The sequence below is a fragment of the Balaenoptera physalus genome (assembly GCF_965194825.1).
Source record: "Balaenoptera physalus genome assembly, chromosome: 10".
Lineage (NCBI taxonomy): Eukaryota > Metazoa > Chordata > Mammalia > Artiodactyla > Balaenopteridae > Balaenoptera > Balaenoptera physalus.
In genome coordinates, this window is record NC_138889.1 from 70,445,048 (window position 1) to 70,469,104 (window position 24,057).

General features: G+C 42.1%; 1 protein-coding gene and 2 long non-coding RNA genes across 17 annotated transcripts in view; 1 reads left to right on the forward strand and 2 right to left on the reverse strand.

The window, feature by feature from the left end:
- Window positions 1–14,859, reverse strand: part of LOC309667519 — a 373,680-nt gene extending 358,821 nt beyond the window's left edge. The window contains exon 1 of the long non-coding RNA XR_014267798.1: window positions 6,655–14,859. This is a non-coding gene — a long non-coding RNA (uncharacterized lncRNA). The remainder of the gene's footprint in view (window positions 1–6,654) is intronic.
- LOC309667525 overlaps window positions 1–24,057 on the reverse strand; it is a 616,044-nt gene that overhangs the window by 458,201 nt on the left and 133,786 nt on the right. The gene's annotated exons all lie outside the window — the stretch shown is intronic.
- The window catches only part of TEAD1 (TEA domain transcription factor 1), a 265,515-nt gene that overhangs the window by 232,605 nt on the left and 8,853 nt on the right, over window positions 1–24,057 (forward strand). For all 15 annotated transcript variants that reach the window (XM_082476019.1, XM_082476021.1, XM_082476018.1 and 12 more), the window contains 2 exons: window positions 14,870–15,010; window positions 19,462–19,614. In XM_082476019.1, coding sequence (XP_082332145.1) covers window positions 14,870–15,010; window positions 19,462–19,614 — 294 coding nt within the window. The remainder of the gene's footprint in view (window positions 1–14,869; window positions 15,011–19,461; window positions 19,615–24,057) is intronic.

A 24,057-nucleotide genomic window follows, 5' to 3' on the forward strand; every position in this document is an offset into this window, starting at 1 on the left:
GATTCAGTCATGCATCCTGAAAGACAGAAACCCAAGTATAGCTTGCAGCTCACTTTCAAAAGAAGTTTGTTTTCAGCCACATGTAGCTTACTTAAGGGAATAAACAAAATGATGGATTTAACCAAATTAAAAAATGCAATGAAACTAATATTTTTGGAGGAGCCTCAAAATTCTATTCTCTGTCCTAACAGTCCTCAAGAGTGTCAAACTTGGGGACACTGGTTCAAAGAAAGCCATGTCACTAACATGCTACTTATAAACCTTACAGCCAAAAACTATTCAGAAGAATCATTAGGATGATGAAGGCTTACTCTCAAACTTTGTTTGGAATAATAAAGAAGAAAATAATATGAAAATGAAATTGTATGGATCTGTATCCTGTGGTTAAGAAACAAATTCTTAATTATAATATTTCTTTTTTCTCTCAAATCATTACTAAATTAGGGGTATGTTAGAAATCAGGATATACTCCATGTTACCCTATGGTTATTTATGCTTTGCTTTTTAAGATTCTAGGGATTGTGATCATCCAGTGCAAACAATTAACAATTTATTCATAGTCATTCAACTTACTTCCTTAACCTATTTTTCTGGGGGAAGAAAAAGCAAGGCTAGTCTTACTAACCAGAGCAGATGTGAGAAGATATTATAAAACAGAAATGGAAAGCGAATTATCTGGGAAGAGGGCAGCCTTTAGAAGATGTTTTTATCTTGGTAGGAACGAAATGACATTTGTTGGACAAAATGACAGGCACTAGAAATAAAACAACTGGGCTTTATTTAGGGAGAAGAAACTGGGTGCACATGTAAACTGGCCAGATAGACCCCCTCCGGAGTTTCAGCCTGTTTCTAATTGGATTCTGCATGGTTTAGGCTGGAATTGTAGACTTGAGTCTATCATTTGGAACCAAATGTCCCTGTTGCAATTCATGGAAAAGGACATTAGCAAAATGGAATAATTTGCTCCCCACATGTTTTAAACGGTTATCAATAAGGAAAGGGCCTTTCAGTTCAACAATCTTTCCCTTTCTCTCTACTTGTCTCTTCTCACAACAGTGTTAAGGTCTGAAATTATGTGAACAATAGGAAGTAATGGAATGATGTAGTGGAAGGAAGATTAGCAAGAAATACCATGTTCAGAGGTACTTATGGGGCTAATACATGATAAATTCTCTTCGGTAGGCTGTGACCCTATGATTATCTTCACCAGGGTCTGTTTTTTTGAAAAATCATCTTTGGATAGCAGGTTCTGATATTTCATGTAGAAGGATGGGGGTTGGAGGGTGCATGGTGGTCAGTCAGTAACCTTGCACATCCAACCCATTTTGGTTTGATTTTATGAGAAAAATATCTGGAGCTTGTTAGCGCTTTCTGCATTGACTGCTGTCTATTATTGCTTCCTTCCTGTTTCCCAGCCCTGTGCCCTAAACTTTGTAAGCCTTCCCCAGGGAGCAAGGATCCTATCTATAACATTTGTTTATCCAGCAGTGCAATGTATATAGCAGATTTTCAACAGTTTTTTTATTTTTTTATTTTATTTACTTATTTTTTTAATTCAGTTGATGAAGAGTTATTTCACTCAGTACACCTAGAGGAATTGCTGTACATGGGGTCCTATAATTGTCACTTGGCCAGCTCTGATAGTGTGGGCAGATATCATAGGCATCTGACAGTTTGTTGAATAAATTTCTCAAGGAATTTACAGAAAGGGGGTAGGAGGAGACCTCAAGAGATTCACACAAAAACCTTTCCAGGCTCTCTCTGGAGTTGTTAGGTTCTTATAGAAATAGTTTAATCATTTGCATTAGTAATGAATATACACATCACCAGTGAGTCATTCAACAAATCAGTCAATTCACTGATTTCTACTTTGCTCCTAGAAAGCTGGGGAAGCAGACATGAGTAAGAGGCAGACCTTAGGGTCTGGTGTGGGATGGCAGACACACTGTGGGATAGGGGCTCTAGTGGAAATGTGGAAGCACAGAGGTAGAGGAGGAGCTCTTTCTGCCTGAGAACATTCTGGAAGGCCCCACAAAGATGTGGCATTTGAGCTGAATCTTGAAAGAACTTAATCAATGGAAGGAGAGTGGGAAGGAGTTTTCAAGGCAGGTGGATGCTTGTGCAGAGACCAGGAGTCCTACTGAGAGTTGACAGAAGGTCCTGGGGGCCGCTGGACCTCACAGAACCTGGAGAATGGTGAGAGTTGAGGGTGGAAACGATCTCCATGGCAGTGACTATTTAAAAGAGTCTTTCTGAATCCCCTGAAAACATAAGGCAGAATAGGACAGCCTGGAAGCTGGTAGCAGAAGCTCACTCTGCTTATCCCTCAATCCCTCGACCTCAGTCCTGCCACGGATACTTTTTTTTTTTTTTTTTAACCTTGAACTCTTCAGGACATCTAGGCAGAATCTAAATTGGGAATTCCCTTAACCTCATGGGAGAATCCATCTGACAGCTGTTCCTCTAATGCTTTCTCTCCTGGGCCATTGGGCTCAGTGGTTGCTAACAAAGCCAAGGTCAGGGGTCCATTCTTTCCTGCATGGGGCTGTTTAACTCTGCTCCGTGCCGTGGTTACAGGCTGAGATGCAGAGCCACTGTGTCCCCAAGAGCTGCTGCTAAGCAGAAGCCCAGGGGAAAGCAGACGTGTGGTACACCTGCACCTCCCAGCATTCACCCTGTTCACGGAGGCACAGTTAGCTTCACTCTGTAACCATCACCAAGAAAAGCTTGAGAAGGAGAGAACTGAAGTGGCACAATCAGGATATGGCTTCTTATTTCCAGACGCAGTTTTTTGTTTTTTTTTTAAATTATTAGCACCTTTAATTATTATTTATTTATTTATGTATGTATTTATTTTTGGCTGTGTTGGGTCTTCGTTTCTGTGCGAAGGCTTCCTCTAGTTGCGGCAAGCAGGGGCCACTCTTCATCGCGGTGCGCGGGCCTCTCACTGTCGTGGCCTCTCTTGTTGCGGAGCACAGGCTCCAGAAGCGCAGGCTCAGTAGTTGTGGCTCACAGGCCTAGTTGCTCCTCGGCATGTGGGATCTTCCCAGACCAGGGCTCGAACCCGTGTCCCCTGCATTAGCAGGCAGATTCTCAACCACTGCGCCACCAGGGAAGCCCCCAGACGCAGTTTTGCAAGCAGTAAGTGGATTACCTGGACATAGTCATAAACCCTCAAGCATCTTGGTCAGTTGTCTAAAACTGGACCTATACCCTTGGTGATGTGTGAAATTCCCTCTCCCTGTGAAGGTAGAGATGCAAAGTACACCCTACCCATCCACCCCCATTTTAATGTACTGTTTACATTACCAAAGCAAGAGAAGCTTATTAAAATTCCCAAGCAGTTCCAAAGACTATAGAAGAAAAAGTGAGACCGACCGCCACCAGCCCTGTATCCTTCCTGACTTTCTATATGCATCTACAAACATTGTACATACACCGTTTGTTTTTACTAAAAGAAATATTGTGCTCCATGTGTTATTCAGCAGCTTCATTTTTTTCCCACTCAAAAATATTTTGAGTATAAGATGTCTCCTTACAGCAATGAAAATTTGAGGGTAAGTCCCAATTTTTGTTATTCTTTTTTGGTAAAGGTGAATTGTTAGAAGAGTTGCCAGATTTAGCAAATAAGAATTCAAACCACCCAGTTCGATTTGAATTTCAGGTAAACAACGCATACTTTTTTAGTGTCTGTCCCATGCCATCTTTGGGACAAAGGGATATGTCCCTACCCCTACGAAAAAGTATGTTGTTTATATAAAAATCAAATTTAACCAGGCAGCCTGTTATTTTATTTGGCAACTCTACACTTGTTAATTAGTTGATTGATTTGTTGTTATTGTTCTATGTAAGACTGTTCAGGCACAAAAGCTCCAGACCAGAAAAAGGCCTTGTTTTCTGGTCTGGAAAAGGTGGTCTCTGACCGATGTTCGCATGCCTGATGAATGCGCTGGGTGAAGGGCCAGCTCAGCTGGGCACCCAGGACTCATTAACTGCCTCCATTGGAGAGAACTGGCCTGTGCGGCTGCTTCGTACTAGGGCCTGACCTTCGCTCTTTCACCCCAGCTACTGTGTGAAGTCACCAGTGGCAGTTACCTGGTTGTGTGGGCGATATTAATTGAATTTTTTTTTAATGAATGCCAGTATTTGTAGGAATTTGCAATGCAAACAGCCAGTCTTTCAAGCAGTGCCCATTGTAATTAGAGCAAGCTTTTAAGATTCTTTGAAGTACTAAATGTTGATGAAATTCAAATGGGGTGCCGATCTGCACTATAAAGGGGCTATTGGTGGTTGTTTTTTAAAATCTTCTATTTTGTAGATGTAAATATATGCCGTAGTTCGTGGGAAGTAACTTGAAGAGCGGGGGGGGGTGGGGGGGGGGGGTGGGGGGGTGGCGCTGGCGCTGAGTTTATGCCTCTTATTCTTATTTAAAACAGCTGTGGCCGGAGAGCTACAGCTGCATCCTGTTGCACCGGGCAGGGGCACCATGGCCCCTGCCCCGAAGTGAACACCCTCAAAGGCTCCCTTCCCTTTGGGCAGCTTTCTCGCTCTCCCCAGATGCAAGTCGACCTGCCCTGGGGTGGGGGGGGAGGGGGGCGGCTGTCCCACAGTCATCCCAGCTTCCTGCACCCCAGGCCTCCGAAGCCACCGGGGCAGATGAGTCAGGCGGGAGGGTTGGGGAGCAGACAGCAGCCTCAAGAGTCCCCTACCCGGGCTGCCTCCTGGAGCACTTCTGCCTGCCGGCTCACGGCGCCTGGGGGAGCAGCTGTAAGGCCCACGTGGTGCCCTGCCTGGCCGAGCCTCACCACGTGGCAGGCCTGGATGGACGCCCACGACAGGGCCCGGCTCCCAGCGCTGCCTGCCAAGGAGCCAGATGCTGCCATTGGAAAAAATTGCTTCACAATTTGAAATCTTGGTCCTTTGATCATGGCTGGGAGAAGATGAAGAGGAGAGTTTCAAAGTAGTGGTTTGAAAATGCCAGCGTCTCCTTGCATCCGTCAGTGCCTATTATACTGTCTCTTGTCAGGGACAATCCTCTTGATGTTTTCATTTTTGCAACCAAGTAATTCCTGCCCAGCCCTTCCAAGCCCTCCAGGTGGAAGGGGGAGGCGGGTGGGAAGGGAGTGTCTGCAGCCTGCTCCTTTCCTACGCGGTGCCCAAGCCCTCTCCCCTGCCTTTGGACTGATCTGCTTCCTCTTTCTTCCTGCAGGCCTTTTCTTTCTGAGGCCAGTGAAAAAGTAGTTGTCGTCAGCCAAATGCTGCCTCTGCCTGAGCTGCACCATTCCATTCAGCCCTTGGCAACCCTCACGCTCATTTCCCTGTCCTTCAGGCACCTGGAGCCAGGTTTCCAGAGGCCTGAGGTTTTGCAGAGCTGCTTCCCTGGCCCAGCCCTCCCCTCAGAGGACTCTGGATCCTACGTAACTGGGCTAGGCCTTGTTTTCCTCACCCATGAAATGGGAAGAATCATTCTTTGAAGAATATTGCTTTTTTTTTTTTTCTTCTTCAATTTCAAAAACATGAAATGAAGCAGTGGAACACATCCATGAACAAATACACTCGCTGAGTGAGAGGTAACAGAGGAGAAACCAAGCCGAAGTCTTGTCTTGTGACTTACATGTCTCAGCTGCAGAAGTAACAAGTGTGTAAGAGAAGGATTATTTAGGGAAGAATTTGAGGAAATTTAATGTTTCACTTTTTTGTTTCCCTGCTGTCTGGTGCAGTCAGCTTTCTCTGCCTAGCATTGTAACCTGCTTCTACTTCGACCTTACACTGTTTTCCAGGACTTGCCCACATATAGATCCTCAAGTTTTTAATTCATTCCCCACACATTTATTAATGATGGCCTTTTTTGCTTCCAGGCAGGATTTCATGACATCTCTAATCATATCTTTGTGGGAAAGATTGTAATTTTGTACCTGTTTGAGCAGTTATGCCTAAAACCTAAGGCTTGGTATAAACTCACAAATCAGAAAAAGTACTAATTTTTCTGTTTGAAAAAAGCCATTGCTGCATCTGTGCTATTCACCTGATAAGCATGGATTGGGACTCAGACTGGCTCTGGGGGGAAAGCTTTTATCTTGTTTGTTGGTTATGAACCACCATCTACTTTGGGTCACACCTCTGGAGATGTGACTTGAGGCTCTGTCTTTAATCTCTGTCCAGGTCTGTGTTGAAGTCCCTGGGTTGACAGGAGTGGTCATCGTTTACGTTTATGTGGCACGTTTCCGTTTACAGATGGGTCTCGTATACATTCTCTCTTCTCATCACAATGGTGGCCTTTGGAAACAGATCTTCTCTGAGGTTAGAGATGAGGAAAGTGAGACTCAGAGGAGTGACTGCTGTCCGTGCTGTCCGTCAGGTGTCTGAGATGAGATGATGACAAGTGAAGACTCAGGATTCTCAAGTCTCTGGACTAGGTGGAAGGGAGGTCTGAAGTCAGGATGGAGTTTAATAAAAATAAACATGGAGGGCTTCCCTGGTAGCGCAGTGGTTGAGAATCCGCCTGCCAATGCAGGGGACACGGGTTCGAGCCCTGGTCTGGGTAGATCCCACATGCCGCGGAGCAGCTGGGCCCATGAGCCACAACTACTGAGCCTGCGCGTCTGGAGCCTGTGCTCTGCAACAAGAGAGGCCGCGATAGTGAGAGGCCCGCACACCGCGATGAAGAGTGGCCCCCGCTTGCCACAACTGGAGAAAGCCCTCGCACAGAAACGAAGACCCAACACAGTCATAAATAAATAAATAAATTAATTAATTAATTAATTAAAAAATAAATAAAAATAAACGTGGAACTTGGATCCTAGGAAGCAGATAGGACCTGAAGAACTCTGTGGGTGAGAAGGGGGAGTGGAAAGGTGAGATGAGGGGGGAAATGAAAGACGGTTGCAGGATTGTCTTACAGCAGTGTTCTTAGGCCCGCGTGATTCCAGAAGGCAGAGCTGTAGGTGGAAGCAGCTGGGAAGCCGATTGCAACTTAATGGGTGTGGTAAGCAGCAGCGTGTCCGAGTTCTTATCACAGTGTTAGGGGATGTGTTACGTTACATGGAAAGGGGGAGTGGAAGTTGCTAAGAGCAGACAGGGAAATATCTTGGGTTATGTGAGTGGGTAAATCACAAGTTTCCTTAAAAGTGACAGAGGGAGGCAAGAGAAGAGGTCTAGAGAGATGACAGCTGGCAGTGTGAGAACTCAGCCTGGTGTTGCTGGCTTTGAAAATGGGGCAAGGAGCTAAGAGACGAGGAATGTGGAAGCTGAAAGAGGCAAAGAACCCGATCCCTCCCCAGAGCCTCCAGAAACGAACACAGCTCCACCAATACTTGATCTCAACCTGGTGAGACCCATATTGGATGTCCAACCTACAGAAGTAGAAGATCATAAATTGGTGGTGTTTTAAGTCACTAAATTTGTGGTAGTTTGTTAAAGCAGCAGTAGAAGACTAATACAACAGGAAAAAGAACTCTCTAACAATTAGGTCTGCCCGGGACATGGTGAGTATTTTATTAAAGTAATGATTTTCCTGTGTCTGAAGGTAGTATTTAGCCAGAAGGCAGCGCAAGTCAGGTTACTGTAGAAAGGACTCCTGCCTTAGGTGGTAGGAGAAGGAGCTGGTCTCTGAACCCAGTTCATATGGAGGGTCTCTGTTCTAGGGCAAAATGGGCAAAGATTGCTTAGAAGGGCCCGTTTGCCTGGACTTGCCCTCTCCAGTCACATCGGCAAGGCGCTTGTTTTTTTTTTTTGGGGGGTTTTTTTTCTTTTAGAACATGGCCTGTGACCAGCTAGGGAGGGGGAAATTTCCCCTTCTACCCCTCTTGAGTTCTTGTGGCTGGACTGAAAATAAATTGACACAAGACAGATTAATAGGAGAAAAAGAAACAAATTTTTAATTCATGGCAATGGAGTTCACACAGAAATGGGACCTAAGAAGTGGCTGAAGCAGGCATCTATTATACTTTTTAGACAAACGATGAATTTGTGAGGAATCACAGGACAAAGAGATGTAGGTTTGGGGTGCTTAATTAGTGAAGAATCTAAACAGGGCTTGGGCTTGGGGAAGTAAATTTTTAAAGTAACAAGGTTTGTTTAAAAGGCTTCTTGGCCCTAAATTCTCTATCTCTGGCGATAAGGGTGTCCTTCTACCTCCAGATGCAGGAAGTATGCCTTTCATATGAGAGATTTATTTCCTGCTTTCAGGGAGACCGAGGGGAGGGTCAGAGTGTCCCTCTTCCCTTGGTTGTTTCTTAAGTAACTTTAATCGAAAATAATCAAGTATTCCATTGAGGCACATTTTGGAACGGCCTGCCCTGGGCCCCAACAGCTGGCTTATCCCCAGAGGATAGGTTATCGTTTGAATTTGGAATTTGTTGGGAAGATAAGTTTGCTGGGTTCTAGTTGTTTCTTGAACTTTTAAAAATTTATTTATTTATTTATTTTTGGCTGCGTTGGGTCTTTGTTGCTGTGTGCGGGCTTTCTCTGGTTGTGGCGAGCGGGGGCTACTCTTCGTTGCGGTGCACAGGCTTCTCATTGTGGTGGCTTCTCTTTTTGTGGAGCACAGGCTCTAGGCACGCGGGCTTCAGTAGTTGCAGCACGTGGGCTCAGTAATTGTGGCTCGTGGGCTCTAGAACTCAGGCTCAGGAGTTGTGGCGCACGGGCTTAGTTGCTCCGCGGCATGTGGGATCTTCCCGGACCAGGGCTCGAACCCGTGTCCCCTGCATTGGGAGATGGATTCTTAACCACTACACCACCAGGGAAGTCCCTGTTTCTTGGATTTTTATATTTATTTGCTTTTAGAAAATATCCTGTGATCAGATAAGAGCTGATTAGGCAAAAATAGTTTGTATGTCTGATACCAGCATTTTTTTCCTCATTTTCTTGCCTTCAGAACTATATGAAATAGGTTTGCCCTGAGTTTTCAGTTGGGAAAAATGAGTCGAGAGGGTAGATAATGAACTCAGCACAAATCGTAGACTCATTACAGAGTTTGCCTCCTCTGCTGCTGATTTAATGTTAGCATTCTTTCTTTGATATTACCTTTGCTCCACGGGAGTTCAGTGACCATATTTCTTTCTGGGATAATCATAATATCATCAGCTGACAGATAATTATATTTCACATCAATACCTCCTCCTAGAAAATTCCCAGAGAACAGCTGTGATATGGTTGGATGGCTGTGTAATTATTTTCCATGTTCAAAAGTAACTGCAAAGCAGTTGTAATAGCAAATTGCTTATTTACTGTTAGTTGAGAAGTCTTTTAAAATCTAACCTATTAAATATACACTAATAATTAAATCAAAGTTGTCTCAAACTTTTTTAAGAAAAGCAAGATAATTCAAAAACCATCTGTTCCTTTTATCTAAATGAAAGCTGAAAATGCACATAGATCTCATGACCAGCAGTTCCACTCCTAGGAACACCTAACAGGAGTGCACACATGAGTTCATCAAATGCGTATCCCTGAATGTTCAGAGTAGCGCTCTTCATAATAGGTTCAATTTGGAAACATTGTAAATGTCCATCCGTAGAAGAGATAGGTGGTGGTATAGTCCATTCAGTGGAGTACTCTACAGTGACAAGGATAGATTAACTACACACCACAGCATGGAAGGCTCTCACACTGTAATGCTGCACAAATAGAACTAAACACAGAGGAATCAACACTATGTGATTCCACTCGTGAAATGTTCACGAAACCAGACAAGATTAACGTACAGTATTTTAGGATGAAGGTTACTCTTGTGACATGGGGGGTTTGACTGTACTGAAAGGGAGCATGGATGAGGGGGCTTCTATTTCCTCATCTGGGTGCTGGTTACATGGGTGTGTTCACTTTATAAAAATTAATCAGTCTGTAAACTTGTGATTTGTACACTTCTCTGAATGTATGTTCTACTTGAATTTTATGTAAAAAAGTTAATCCTAACAACTTTAAAACTCATGCTTTGTTGAGATTGTTTCAGATGGTGGAGTTTCATAATGTGAATTCTTGAATACCTTCATTTTTGATACTTCCTGTCATTGTACCTACGGGTCATCCATTCCGAATTAAAACTAATTAAATTATTTAGGGAATTCTAAGGGACAGTGGTGAACCAAAGGTGAGAGGGTGGGAATGGTCTGCCCCAGGTGCAGGCATTAAGGAAGTTCATTGCAGAGAAGTTTATATGGCAAAACCATGTAAAAATGGTTGTCATTTTTATTATCACATTGTGCCCGCAGTTCTAAACAATGCTATCAATAAAATATTCCTCAAAAAGAAAAAATCCTTTGTTGGCCTAAGCCTTAAACAACTGGTAAAATTAGTGTTGGGCTTTTATTTCGTATATATATTTCATATATATTTTATTTCGTATATATGTATAGACACACACATATATATATGCTTCAAACTAGCACACTTATATTGCTTATCCATTATGGTACTTATTCTTTAATAACACATGTGATTAAAGACTCAGTCTTTTTTTTTTTTTTTTTTTTTGGCTGTGTTGGGTCTTCGTTTCTGTGCGAGGGCTTTCTCTAGTTGCGGCGAGTGGGGGCCACTCTTTATCGCGGTGCGCGGGCCTCACTATCGCGGCCTCTCTTGTTGCGGAGCACAGGCTCCAGATGCGCAGGCTCAGTAGTTGTGGCTCACGGGCCCAGTTGCTCCGCGGCATGTGGGATCTTCCCAGACCAGGGCTCGAACCCGTGTCCCCTGCATTGGCAGGCGGATTCTCAACCACTGCGCCACCAGGGAAGCCCCAAGACTCAGTCTTATATTCCAGAGTAAGTTCTAACAGTTTGGAATCGTTGGAGCTGCATTCTGCACAGTGCTGCTGCTTCTGTGATTTGGAAATGGGCACAGTAGTTACGAAGATGAAAAAGTAGAACTAGAGTTACTTCATTCTCTGTTACCACTTTCAGAGTTTTTGTGTTTAAAGTTTAAAACAGTGAAACGGTGCTGATTATTTACTGAAGATAATTTTGTCAAAGGAAGGGGGTCTTAAAAATGATCCATTCTAAGTGTCAGATCTACTAGGTGTGCCGCTGCTATAGCACCAGTATTACTTAAGCGTGGAAACTCATAGAGGTGGAAACACAAAAGCTGTGAAAATTTTCTGCCATTTTGCTAACATCAAATTATGGTGAATGCCATTCTGAACTTGGGTGACATTTTGAATTTGTATGTATGGATGGATTATTTTGTATATTTATTTCTATGCTTGCTTTAGATTTTAAGACTCGTAGTTTGTTTACATTGTAAATCTTTTGCTTGTCAAAAATAATGCCATTGCATTATGCTAAGTGAAATAAGTCAGACAGAAAAAGATAAATACTGTATGATATCGCTTATATGTGGAATCTAAAAAATACAACAAACTAGTGAATATAACAAAATATATTATAGAGATATAGAGAACAAACTAGTGGTTACCAGTATGGGGGCGGGGGGGGCAATATAGGGATGGCAGAGTGGGAGGTACAAACTATTGGGTGTAAGTAAGATAGGCTCAAGGATGTACTGTACAACACAGGAATGTAGCCAATATTTTGTAATAACTGTAAATGGAATGTAACCTTTAAAAATTGCATATAAAAAAATACTGCCACTGAAGTAAATAAAGTGAAAAATGGAGCATTGAAAAAAATGAAAGAAAAGAAAACACTGTGCCTAGGGAGTTGAGATGCAATTCTTAAGAAACCTCCCTCCTGGTTAAGTTGATGTAATTTGAAGTTGATAGTTTTTAAAAAGTAACCCAGTCCCATGTACTCTCCTGTTGACTCCCCTGCACATTGCTAATTTCCGCGTGCTCCTTCCCACACTCCACCGCTTACACCACAAACACCAGACTGCTTTTGATTGTTCACCAGTCCTTCACAACAACTTGATTACATCAAAATGAGTTTGTTTAAATTGCAGTATTAGTTAACAGTGTGTTTATGGCCCATTAATTCTCATTTTCAAAGCAGGGAATTTTTTTAAATTGAATGAAAACAAAGTAAAAGTAATTTCTAATGGACCTTTCCTGTTCCACTTAACTTATTATTGCATTGTTGTTGGGAAGCATTCTAAATATTCATCAGTAGAGCACATGTTAAATTATGGTGCATCTGTATAATGGAATAATATGCAGCCACCAAAAAGTGTGGCTGTTCAGTTTTTTAAAAGGCTGTTCTTTTAAAAACTGGTATTCTATATCAGTACTATGTGAATTCTAAGAAGTATTTATTTATTTATAGCCAGGTTTAGAAGAATGCTACAATTTGTGCAGAAAAGAGGGAATGTGTATGTTTGAATATCTAAATGCTAAATATCTCTAAAAGGACACTTGAGAAATAGATTACAGTTTTTTTTTTCCTTTACTTACCACCTGCATATTTTTACTTTTTTTTTTTTTTTTTTAAGTTAAACCTTGTTGGCACAAACTACATCATAATAGTAAGAGCATCAATCCCACAAAGAACATCACTGGTCATCCCACCCCCGCAAAACACCTGAGCCACTTCTCAGAGCTCTGTGTTCTCAGCTGGTGGCAGGACCAGCTCAGAGTTCTGGAAGGCCCTCTCTCAGTTCACAACAGGTGATACCCGCCCTGTAAGGCCGGATGACAACCCAGTGTCAGAGCTCCTGTGTGCCTAGGATACACCGCTATCTTTCTGTACTGGAGGTTGGAGCCCACGTAGACTCACGGGCCTCTCTTCAGCCTTAAGGAGCTGAGATACAGATCTCAGTGTAAGACCTCCATCGTTCCCCGCTAAACTGCTCTCTCATGGAGCTAAATGTCAAACCTTTGAATGTGAGCAAAAGACACACCTGAGCATTTTTAATTATTTGCAATTTATGCCCCATAAAATTCCAAAAAACAAAATGTGAGGGAGCATTACTAAATTTATGGATAATGTAAAACTGGACAAGTACAAGTAAAAGTAGATTGGAATCCAGTAACAGGAGCTGGACACTTGTTGTTAGTAGTTATTAGAAGTACCTAGAATAAGTTAATGACTATAGTTGAACACTTAATTTAGCTTTGAATTTCTTGGCACATAAGAAAAGGGAATATAAAGTATATTGTCTTTATTTGAAGCCAGCATATCCGAAGTTTTGCCTAAGGAAATGGAGATTTTCTGATGCTCAATTCAAGAGGGAAATTGAAATACAGATACTTATTAAAAATATATATAGGCTGACTCAGGTGTTCATGGCGGTTAGTGCCTGTCAAGGTATTAAAATTAGCTAGCCAAAACGTGCCAAACCTCGCAAGATATAGTCTCGCTGTGTGTCAGATCCACCTCTCTTTCTCTGCAGCCACCCTAGTAGCCCAGGTACCATGCCTCATCTGGAACTTCTTCCAGGCCTCCCAACACACCTCACTTATCCATTCTCACTCTCTTCTCGAGTCTCCAAGCTGTGGTCAGGGGTGCCTTTCTGGATTGCAGATCTGATCCTAAACTGTCACTGGCCCTATCCTATGTACTTGAAACTCGTATGTCCCTTGGTTTTAGGATGTAAGCCCCTCCCCCACACCCCTCCACGCCCCCCCACCTCCCCAGCTACCCTCTCTCCTTGCTCTCTCTGTTCCAGCCTTGTTTCTGGCCGAGCGCCCTTTATACACTCTCTCTTACAGCATGATCCACCGGCCCAGGCCAGCTCTTCTCTCTTTGGATCTGAGCTGCGTCATCATCAGAAGCTTCCCTGACCCCAAGGGCTCCCTCCCCACTGTTCTCATGACTCTCTGCCCATCTCAGCAGTGCTTATGTCTGCTGCGATGTCCTCCCTCCTAAATCGTAAGCTGTGTGGACTCGTTGATCCCCAGCTCCACACCCAGTGCCTAGTGTGCAGGAAAGGGTCAGTAGATATTTGAGGGAAGGGGACCGTCCGTCAGTGATCTAGCCGCTGCAGCAGCCTCCCAGCCTCCCTCTGCAGTGAACATTATACCACGCTGAGACATTTCTCCTTGAAGCTCAGCTCTGATCACCTCATTGCCTTATGTCAACACTTTCAAGAGGTCCCCATTTCCTACAGGATACAACCCATACCCCTACTTAGCCCTCCTCTACCTGGGCCCTTGTTGCATTTCCAAACTCATTCCTCCCTGTCTCCTTAGTCCTCACGGTGTAGCTAGAATGAAGCACTCCAGGCTGCTTCTGTGCAAGCGTTCTCTCAGCCCTTCTCCGCATGTTCAAATCTTAACCATCCTGAAAGTAAATACCCTTAATTGAAAATAATGCTTCCATTGTCCAAACTGAGTACCTTTGACATGGTACTTATTTTCTATCTAAATTAAAGCTATTTTCTGTACATCCCATATTGGCTTGTAGTCCTGTATGTTTCTAGCATGAGCCTCACTTACTAAGTAATCATAAAAATATGTTAAATGAGTGGGAACTTGTATTAATTATTTTGCATCTTTGTAAGCCAGTCTTTAATAGGAACCATTTCCCCTCTGGGTGCTGTAATTTGTTAATGAAGTATCTGTTTTTACATATATAACAATTGGCCAGTCAGCTACAGATTCTCCTGTTCTTTTAACTATATCTACAGATTAGTGAATATGAATACAATTCATATGCTGCTTTCTGCACATATTTCAGAGACCTCATGAATCTCTTATTACAAGGATATATAGTATTCTATACTGAATGCAAGAAAGTAAAATGAAACATACATATAGCATGTCATTATTTCAAGGGAAGACTGCCCAAACTAGCATTCTCTTCAAAAAATAACCAGTGAGCCATAGAACTTGTTTCTAGCGGGGCGTCACCTCACCACCTCTCTGAGCCACCCCGGCCCTCTACTGCCCTCCAGCCAGCATGGTGGAGGTCTTACCCGGATGGTTACTGCTTTGACTCCTGCGATGAGAGAGTAATCCCCACCTCCATCTCATTTCCAACAGGCTGATTTAAACTGCAGTATTCAAGATGATGCCGGGGCTTTTTACGGCGTGACCAGTCAGTATGAGAGTTCTGAGAATATGACAGTCACCTGTTCCACCAAAGTTTGCTCCTTTGGGAAGCAAGTAGTAGAAAAAGTAGAGGTAAGTTGGCCTCTGTATGCTGGAACCTTCATTCAGGGCGGCCTGTTGCCTTCCTTTAAAACTAAACTGGGGCAGAGGGTTTTATTTTTCTGGTGTCTTCTCCTTCCCCTCCCACTCCCCACCCCCCCATTACTTCTAAGAAGGCAAAATGATTTGAAAGCAACTGAAAGAAAGAAGGCCGGGAGTAATCCCCTGCCAGCCCTCCGACTGTCTGAAGCCAGCCCTGTGCTTGCCAGTGTGTCAGTCCTGCAGGAGGCCTTGGGATGGGGGGATGCGGGGGGGCTGATATGGAATCTGTTAGAGATAGACCCTGCTGCCCAGTAGATGGTACCCCTCCCACCCCAGGTTCCAGGTTCAAGGGCACTTCCAGGCATCTTGATAACAACCAAGGTGGTCCTCAGCTGATTGGCACCTGCCTTCTAAAACCCTGATGCCTTGAGTTTGGTTTTTGCTTTTGCCATTTCCACTCCCTTCATCTTAATTGTTTTAAATATATTTCAGTACATACTGGGACCAAAAACCTATTTATGGCTTTTATAGTTCATGCCTCCCTCCGCTTCAAAAAATGGATGTTCATTTTACCGGGGTGGGTTGCTTTTTGTGAATAATGTTTGCAGGTGATATTTCATTTAGAGTTGTGGTTTCCGTTGTCTTCTACCCATCACCCAATTCATCCATGCTCAGTGAGTGGTGTTTATTCACAGATGTCCAGGACCTCTCAGGTCCAGGAGCCCTACCTGACTTTGTGTTGAGACGTGAGAGAGAGGATGCATTGGGTGGAGAGAGGGAGCAGGAGATGTTTTTCAAGACTTTGGGCTGAACAAGGAGGATTTGGGATGCTGCAGGCCCTCATAGCTTCCCGAGCACAGGATGGGCATCCTGAGAATGGTGTTAAGGAGGGTTATGCTGGTAGAGGAGGATGTAAGTGAGTTGACTAGATGGTAGCTGTAAGCTTACGTGTCATGAGCTTTACTAAAAGGGTGGTAGTGGGAATCCAGGGAGACACTTTGAATGGTACTTAGAAACTGACTGGATATTAAATATTAAAGAGGAGGAAGAGTCAAAGATCACATGTTTTATGCTTAGAAGGACAGTGCAGCCACCAGCAGAGATAAGTAAATAAGATGTTCAACTGGAAATAGTCAGGGACGAATATAGATACAACACTAGGATTTGGGAGACAGGTAAAGACTGAAAATATCAATTGAGAATCCTAAGCATTAAGGATAATCAAAGCTGTGGGAATGGAGAGCTAGCTGCAGAGAGGGAATAGCAAGGAAAATAGGGATAAAGATTAAGTTTGGAGAGTGGCAGCCAGACCTAGGGGTAGGTGGAAAGGGAGACATGAACAGAGAAGCCGAGGACAAAGAAGGGTGGCGGGGGGCGGGGAACCAGCTCAACGGAGTGTCTGGGAAGTCCAAGGAGAGGGTGGGTGAGAATGTGGCTGTGTAATGAGACACAGCTGGGAGACCTGGAGCCTTGTGACCTCCATCTCCCCTGAGAAGGAGGAAGCAAAGGTACCTGCTGGTGGTTGGGAGCACGGAAGGTTAGTGTTACCGTTGCTACCAAATGGCCAAGTTGTCAGGGCTTACCTGTAGATGGACTTCCTGCCTGGGCAGGTACCTGTGAGAAAAGATGAACCAGATAAGTAACTCAGTTTCCCAGATGTCAAATTATTCTTCAGTTCATCCTCAGCTAACATACCCAAATCTCTTTATAAGTTCAGGGAACAGGGAAAGGTTGTCTTCGACTGATGAAATCCCAGGCATTTTCATGGAGAAAGTGCTGTGGTGTGGCAGGTGGAGTTTTGTAATTAAGCCTTTAATCTGCTTGGAGTATATTTCTGCATTTGGTGTGAAATGGGAGTCTGCTTATATTTTCTCCCAAATAGATAGGCATTTGTGTCAAAATCATTTATTAAATCATTTATTTTCCAACTGAGTGGATCTGTCCCCTTTAAGTTACTGCATATACTGGGGGCTGTTCCTGGAGTCTATTCTATTCCACCCTCTATTTATCTCTACATGTCCCAGTATTGTGTTGATGTGATTACAGTGGCTTTATAGCATGTTCTGATATCTGCTGGGGCAAGTCAGTCTCACTGCTCTTCTTTTTCATATATTTTCTAGGCAGGTAGCCAGCATTTATTCTTCCAAACTATGAGATCATTCTAAAAATGTAAAGAAAAAGAAAAATCTTGTTTGAGCAACCTAATCGTTTTTTTGGATTTTGTTTTTTGGCCGCATCACGCGGCATACAGGATCTTCCCGCGCCCCCTGCAGTGGAAGTGTGGAGTCTTAACCACTGGACTGCCAGGGAAGTCCTGAGCAACCTAATTGTAATTGCATTAGATTTAGATATTATCTGGGGACAGATTGATATGTTACTGATATTAAATCTTTCCAATCAAGAACCTATTTGCATTTCTATCTCATTTTATCTATTTTAATAAGATTTTACAGTTTTCATATATAGGTTTATCCCTTTCTTGTTAAATATATCTCTAAATATTATATAATTTGTTAATACAATTTCCAATTTCCAGATTTTAATTACTAGAATAGAAGAAAGCTCCTAGTTTTTACATATCTATATTCTATTTGGCCATCTTACCATATTCCCTTATTTATCTCTAGCGGGTTTTGCCCCCTAGATTCATGGGTTTTCTCTGTTGTATTATCTTAGCAGCAGCAAAAAGAGAAGACTTTATTTTATCTCTTCGTTTCCAATGTTCATGACACTTTTATTATTATTACTATTATTATTTTCTCACCTTCTCTTCATTTGCTAAAACTTCCAACACAGTTGTAAAAAGAAATAAAAGAAATAGTGATGGTGAGTATCCTTGTATGGTTACTGATGTCAATAGAAATAATTTTGATGTTTTGACGTTTGGGATTAAACTTATTATTGGTTTTTATAAATGGTCTTTATTTTATATTTAAATTCTTTCTTTCTATTCCTATTTTACTTAAATTTTTTTTATTAGTAATAGCTGCAATATTTTATCAGATGCCTTTTCAGCAACTCTTACTATGTGATTTTTCTCCAATTTGTTGACATCATGAGTTAACACATGTCCTGTCTATGAACCACCACAGCATTCTGAAGAAAGTTCTACTTTGGATACTTTGATGCATTGTTTGCTATTTTACGTAAAATGTTTGCACCTCATAAGTGATATTAATCTATACTTTTCTTTTTTATAAACTATCAACTTTTGGTATTGAATAGACATCAATTTCATAAAAATAATTGGAATACCTACCTTTTTCTATGGTATAGCATAGTTTGAATAACATTGAAAATAAGTGTTCTTTAAAGATTATATAAAACTTAGCTGTGAAACCATTTGGTCTTGGGACCTTTTTCGGTGGTAGATTTCTAAGTAGTTTTTAGTCATTTCCACAGTAATTGACCTATTGGAGTTTTCTACTTCTTTTTGGTTCAGTATTAGCAATTTGTACTTTGCTGGGAAATCATCCTGTCCTCTAGGTTTTCCTTTGCTTTTATTGATTGATTGGTTGGTTGGTTGGTTGGTTGCCAAAGAGTTACATGAAGTAACCTCCTCTAAATCTTCTGAACAATAATGTAATTGTGGTTTTGTCTCTTTTCTTTCTTTTCCTTCTTAAGATTGTGAAGGGTTTATTTATTTTATTTTGTCTTTCTAAAGAACTAGTTTTTATATCCTGTCTACATTTTAAATTTCCTTTGCGGGACTTCCCTGGCAGTCCAGTGGTTACGTCTTCGCCTTCCAATGCAGGGGGTGCGGGTTCGATCCCTGGTCAGGGAACTGGAATCCCACATACTTCGTGGCCAAAAAACCAAAAACCATAAAACAGAAGTAATATTGTAACAGATTCAATAAAGACTTTAAAAAAAAAAAAGGTCCACATCCAAAAAAAAATCTTTAAAAAAGTTTCCTTTGTATTGATTTGAGCTTTTTTCTTTATTAATTTCCTATTCCTGGTTTTCACTGGTTTGGGTTTATTTTGTAGGGTTTATTAATTTTCTAAGATGTGTACTAAGTTCTATAACTTTTCATCTTTAAAGATGAAGACAGGAAGCTGCTTTCCTGCAAGTATAGCTTCATTGAGTCCCAAAAGTTTGATGTAAATATTTTCTTTTTCATTACTCTTTAGATAGCTTGTAATTTCTTTTTAAATTCCTCTTTGATCCAGAGTATCTAAGAGTGTCTTTCTTATTTCTAAGTGCTTCAGTGGGATCTTCGCAAGTTTAAAAAAAAAAATTTCCAGAAAAATAATGGATTCTGAGCATGGTGTTAAGTTTGGAGATAGGATTTTTTAAAATGAAGTAAACTACATAAGTAGTGCAGCATATAGCAGGTGATTCATGTTGAGAAAGTAAAATGCTTTTACAGGCGATAATATCTTTCTTATGTATTTTGAAGTCAAAAGTGTACAAATGCTCAAATCCTTTTTCCCTCACAGACGGAATATGCAAGGTTTGAGAATGGCCGATTTGTATACCGAATAAACCGCTCCCCGATGTGTGAATATATGATCAATTTCATCCACAAGCTCAAACACTTACCAGAGAAATATATGATGAACAGTGTTTTGGAAAACTTCACAATTTTATTGGTAACTGTTTGTCTCTTTCATGTTTTGTCAGACTCAGCCATGAGGCTGGTGGGGAAGATGGGCCTGGGAGGTGCTGGGGCTTGGGCCAAGGGTAACTGGCTAGACTGTGGGGCTGGGCCCCAGGTGGTCAATCAGCAGTTGAATTCACACATCCATAGGGCAAACTTGGTTTGGCTCAAGTTTGTGGAAGAGAAAGGGGTCTCATCTGGCTGGGCTTTCTAAGCTTAGCCGAACTGGAATTTGGGAAGGGAGGGTGAGGGTGATACAACTAGATTCTTAATTCTGGCTGCACATTAGCAAGACCTGGAGAATATCTAAAAATCCCGATAGCAGGGCTGCATCCTAGATCAGTTAAATCAGGATCTCTGAGGATAGGACCTGGGCATGTGTATTTTTCTAAGGTTCCCTGGGTAATTCCAGTATTAGCTAAGTGTGAGTCTCAGCAGCACCATGGTATACAAATCAGAAATGAGGCGAAAGCTGAGTCAGCAGGTTTGTGCTTCAAACGTACCTAGACTCATTTCATGAAGGATTTACAAGGCCTTATTATTATAAGTAACATACATTAATATAGCAAAATATAAACCCTCAGTACCAGGAGAAATATAAACTAGAATACAGTGGCATAACCAGGAGCGGGGGGAGAATATTTATGGGCTGAAAAGTACGGTCAAAACTTAATGGGCAGCTAAAGGGCAAGGAAAAAACAATGGTGCTCAAGGTCCATGATGGGAAAATTTTCTGGTTCCCCTGGGCAATGCTCTGTGTGTTTTTTCCCCCTAAATTTAACTTTGAAACAGTTTCTCACGGGGGCTTCATTTGGTTACTTAGGAAGGTTAGTAAGTACAGTGCTCTTCTCAAAATATACCTATAAAATATGCAGTAATGGATTTCATAAAGCTAATTTTTTAAAAATAACATTCCTTGATTAAACCAAAGGCAAAATGCCAAAACAAAATTTGGTGGAAACAATTTTGCAAAAAGGGGCAGCAGGACAATATTGTGGTCAAATATTCAGCCCTCTGAAGGCCTACTTTGTTATTCTTTGTTACCAGGTTTAAGAACTAGAATACTTAGAGCAAGAATTCTTTACCTGGACTTTCTGGATTCAGTGGGACAGTGGTTCTCAATCAGTGATGTGCTGGTTTAAAAAAAAAAAAAAGGCTCTCCCCTAGTTCCTTCCAAAACCCTGATCCGTAGCTTTTGCCCATTTCCACTGTTGCAAATACAGCTTCCATGGGCAATTTCAAGCTACCAATATTTGTCCAGCTCACGAAATTCCTTCATATTTAACAATAACTTTCAGAGCTAGTAGGAGCCAGCTCTTGTATGCCACTGTAAAAAAAAAAAAAATAGATAAATAAAAATCAAGAAATTAAACACCTTCTGCATATCAAGATATTCATCCAGGAAGCTTTTAAAAATTCTGAAGGATGGGACCCAGAATCATGGTTTTTGTTTATTTTTACTGCTCCCCAGGTAGTTCTGGTGTGTAGCCAGGTTGAGACCCACTGCTATAGGGGATTGGTTAAGTGAGCCACAGGGAGCCTCGGAGTTCACAGACACGTGATTATGGGTATACAATTGACAGATAATTTTATATCTAATTTTCATTTATTCCAAGGAGGGAATCTCAGTGGATTCTCATATGTGTCCATGTCCCTCTGAAACTTGGAAACTAGCAGCCCAGGAGAAAGTTTGGAAAACATATTATAACTATTCATTAGTATCCTTTTTCTAATGGTCTTCGGTGAAAATTGAGCAGTTCAAGGTTTGGGGTGCTGGCAGGTACTTGTCATATAGGTGTTCTTTGTTGCTATTTAAGAACAGATGGATCACCTTAGAGCTCAGATGACCAGAAGGTGTGTGTGGCATCCTGGTGTGGACGTTAAGTTGCCTCAGAAATTAACCAAAACTCTCTGAGTGGATGGCCACTCCCCCCCTCTTCTGGAGGGAGTCAGATGTTTCTTACAAACCAGTGAGACTGTTTCAGCATGTTAAGAAATATGTCCTCAGTCCCTAAAACCCAACCTCACGGCACAGCCAAGATAAAGATGATCAGGGAAAGTTGTATCTATTACCCACAAAACCCATGTAACTATATCAGTAATGCTCCCTTGGAACACGTGACTTCCATCCATTTAACTTACCAGGTTAAATTAATTTTAAAACGTATCGTTAAGCAACTATATACATCCCTTTGATAAGAAGAATTAGAAGCAAATAAATATAGAATTAGTAGCAAATAAATGTTTGCTAGAAATAATAGTTTTCTGTAGAAAAACTGAAATTAAGCCAGCACTCCTGGGTAATGAAAATGAAGTCATCTCACTGATAAACAGGAGAGATCATACTTTTCAGCACTTCCTCAGGTGTAGGGACATGGCCAGAATGACAGTTGCTGGACACAGTTGCAGGTGTTTTACTAGGAACATTAGATACAAAACCTGTGTCACCACGGCCAGTTCTAGGCCTTACTGGCTGGTGGGCTAGACTGGTTTCGTCAGAATGATTCAGGAATTGAGGTGACCCTGTAGGTTTGGGGCCTTAATGGTGGCAATCAGACTGAGAAAGACAGCGACTGAATTGTGGGCCAAGGATTCCGATCATCTTTTGAGGTCATACTCAGACATACAGGTTGCTAGAAGCATTTTTTTTCCTTCCTCCTTCATCTCAAGCATGAAGCCTAAATAGGATATAGTCTTTCATAGAAAGTCTGCAAGAAGGTAAAATAGATCATAGAGGTTCCAGGCACAGTGCTGAATCTTTTGTAGATATATTATGAAATTCTCAGCTACAGAACTGTGAAGTCATTTTTATTCCTACTTTATGGATAAGGAATGTTAGTCCTTCCTGAGGTCACAGAGCCAGTGATAGACGTAAATTAAGATTTGAATTGATGGAAAAGACACTTTGCAGGATGTCATGGTCATGGAATGAGAAGACTTGAGTTTAGGACCCAGCTCTACTTTATGACCTTGGGTAAGACATTTAAAGTCTCCAGACCTCAGTTTCCTCCATTTACAAACAAAGTACTCAAGTCTGCCCTCTCCACCTCAAAGGTTATTGAGAATGTTTGCATTCATTCGGCTAAGTTATGGAAATGTTCTACTAGCTGCTGAAATACAGTGCAAATAAAACACAGGAAATCTGGGCCTTGTAGGGAGAACGAGGCAGGTAAATAGACGATGACGATGCAAGGCCATCATGGCTGCAGTAAACTTGTGAAACAGACATCATGGGAGCACAGAGTAGTTGAACTGCCTGAGCAGGCGCCTGTACTTGGAATGAGGTGGGGAATTCTCAGGGATGTTAAAAGATGATATTTAAGTTGCCTGATGGACAAGCAGATATTTTTCAGATTTACCAAGAAAAGGCCCGTTCGGTGGGTGCATACTGACATGTCAGCTGTGGGGCTGCGGTGAACTAGATAGGCGGGACCAGGCATCCTGGGGTCTGGTGAGGGAGGCAGGCATTCATCAAGGACAGGGAGTCACAAACTGCGTGTAATTCACCTGTGGCTGGCGGCTGGTAGACGTCGGTGCGTGTTGACAAGAGAACGTGTAATAGGAGGTCAGGGAAGGCTTCCCTGAGGAAGGAACAATTGAGAGGTGTCTCCAGATGGATAGAGAGGCAGAGAGGGAAGGGAAGAATACTGCAAGCAGGTGGGAATGTGGTAGGAGGAGGACTGGAAACAGAGCAGTGTGGCTGGCCGGGTAGGACCGGCCAGAATGGGCCGCTCACTCTCATCCTTGTAGGATGAGAACAGGTTTTCTCTTCATCCTAAAGTTTAAAAGAGGCCATTCAGCTTTTAAGCAGGAGTGTGTTGTTGTCAGATTCATATTTCTTTCAAGGTTACTGTGACTACTGTGCACAGGTGAGACTGGTGCCCGGCAAGGGTGGCCGCTGGTGGAGGGGTCCAGGTCAGCTTTGCTGGTGCCTTGGACTGTGGCAGGGGAAAGGGGAGATGGATTCAAGAACTATTCAGGAGGTAAAAGCAGCAGGACACGGCATTTGTTTGGATATAGGGATGAGGGAGAGAAAGATTTCAGGGCTGGAAGACTTGCATACTTGGAGTATTTGATCTGCAAAGGAAGTGGCAGGGAGTGAGACTAGAAAAGCAGGTGGGTACCAGTATTGAAAAAAAACTTTGTTACCCAGAAAAAAAAAAAAAGTAGATGATTCATCACTGTATCGATGCATTTATCTAGAGCAGCATGGCATAACGGGTAAGAAAAAGGACTTCAGATTCAGAAGATCTGGGTTTTTCGTTGACATTAGTATAACCTTAAACAAATTAACCCCAAGCATCCTCCCTTGTCAAAGAGGGAGTGATATCGCACCTGCTCCTAGAGTTGTTGTAATATTATATGAGATACTTTCTGTAAAGCATTTAATACTGAGGAGGTGCATAGTAAGCACTGAACAGACGGTGGCTATTAT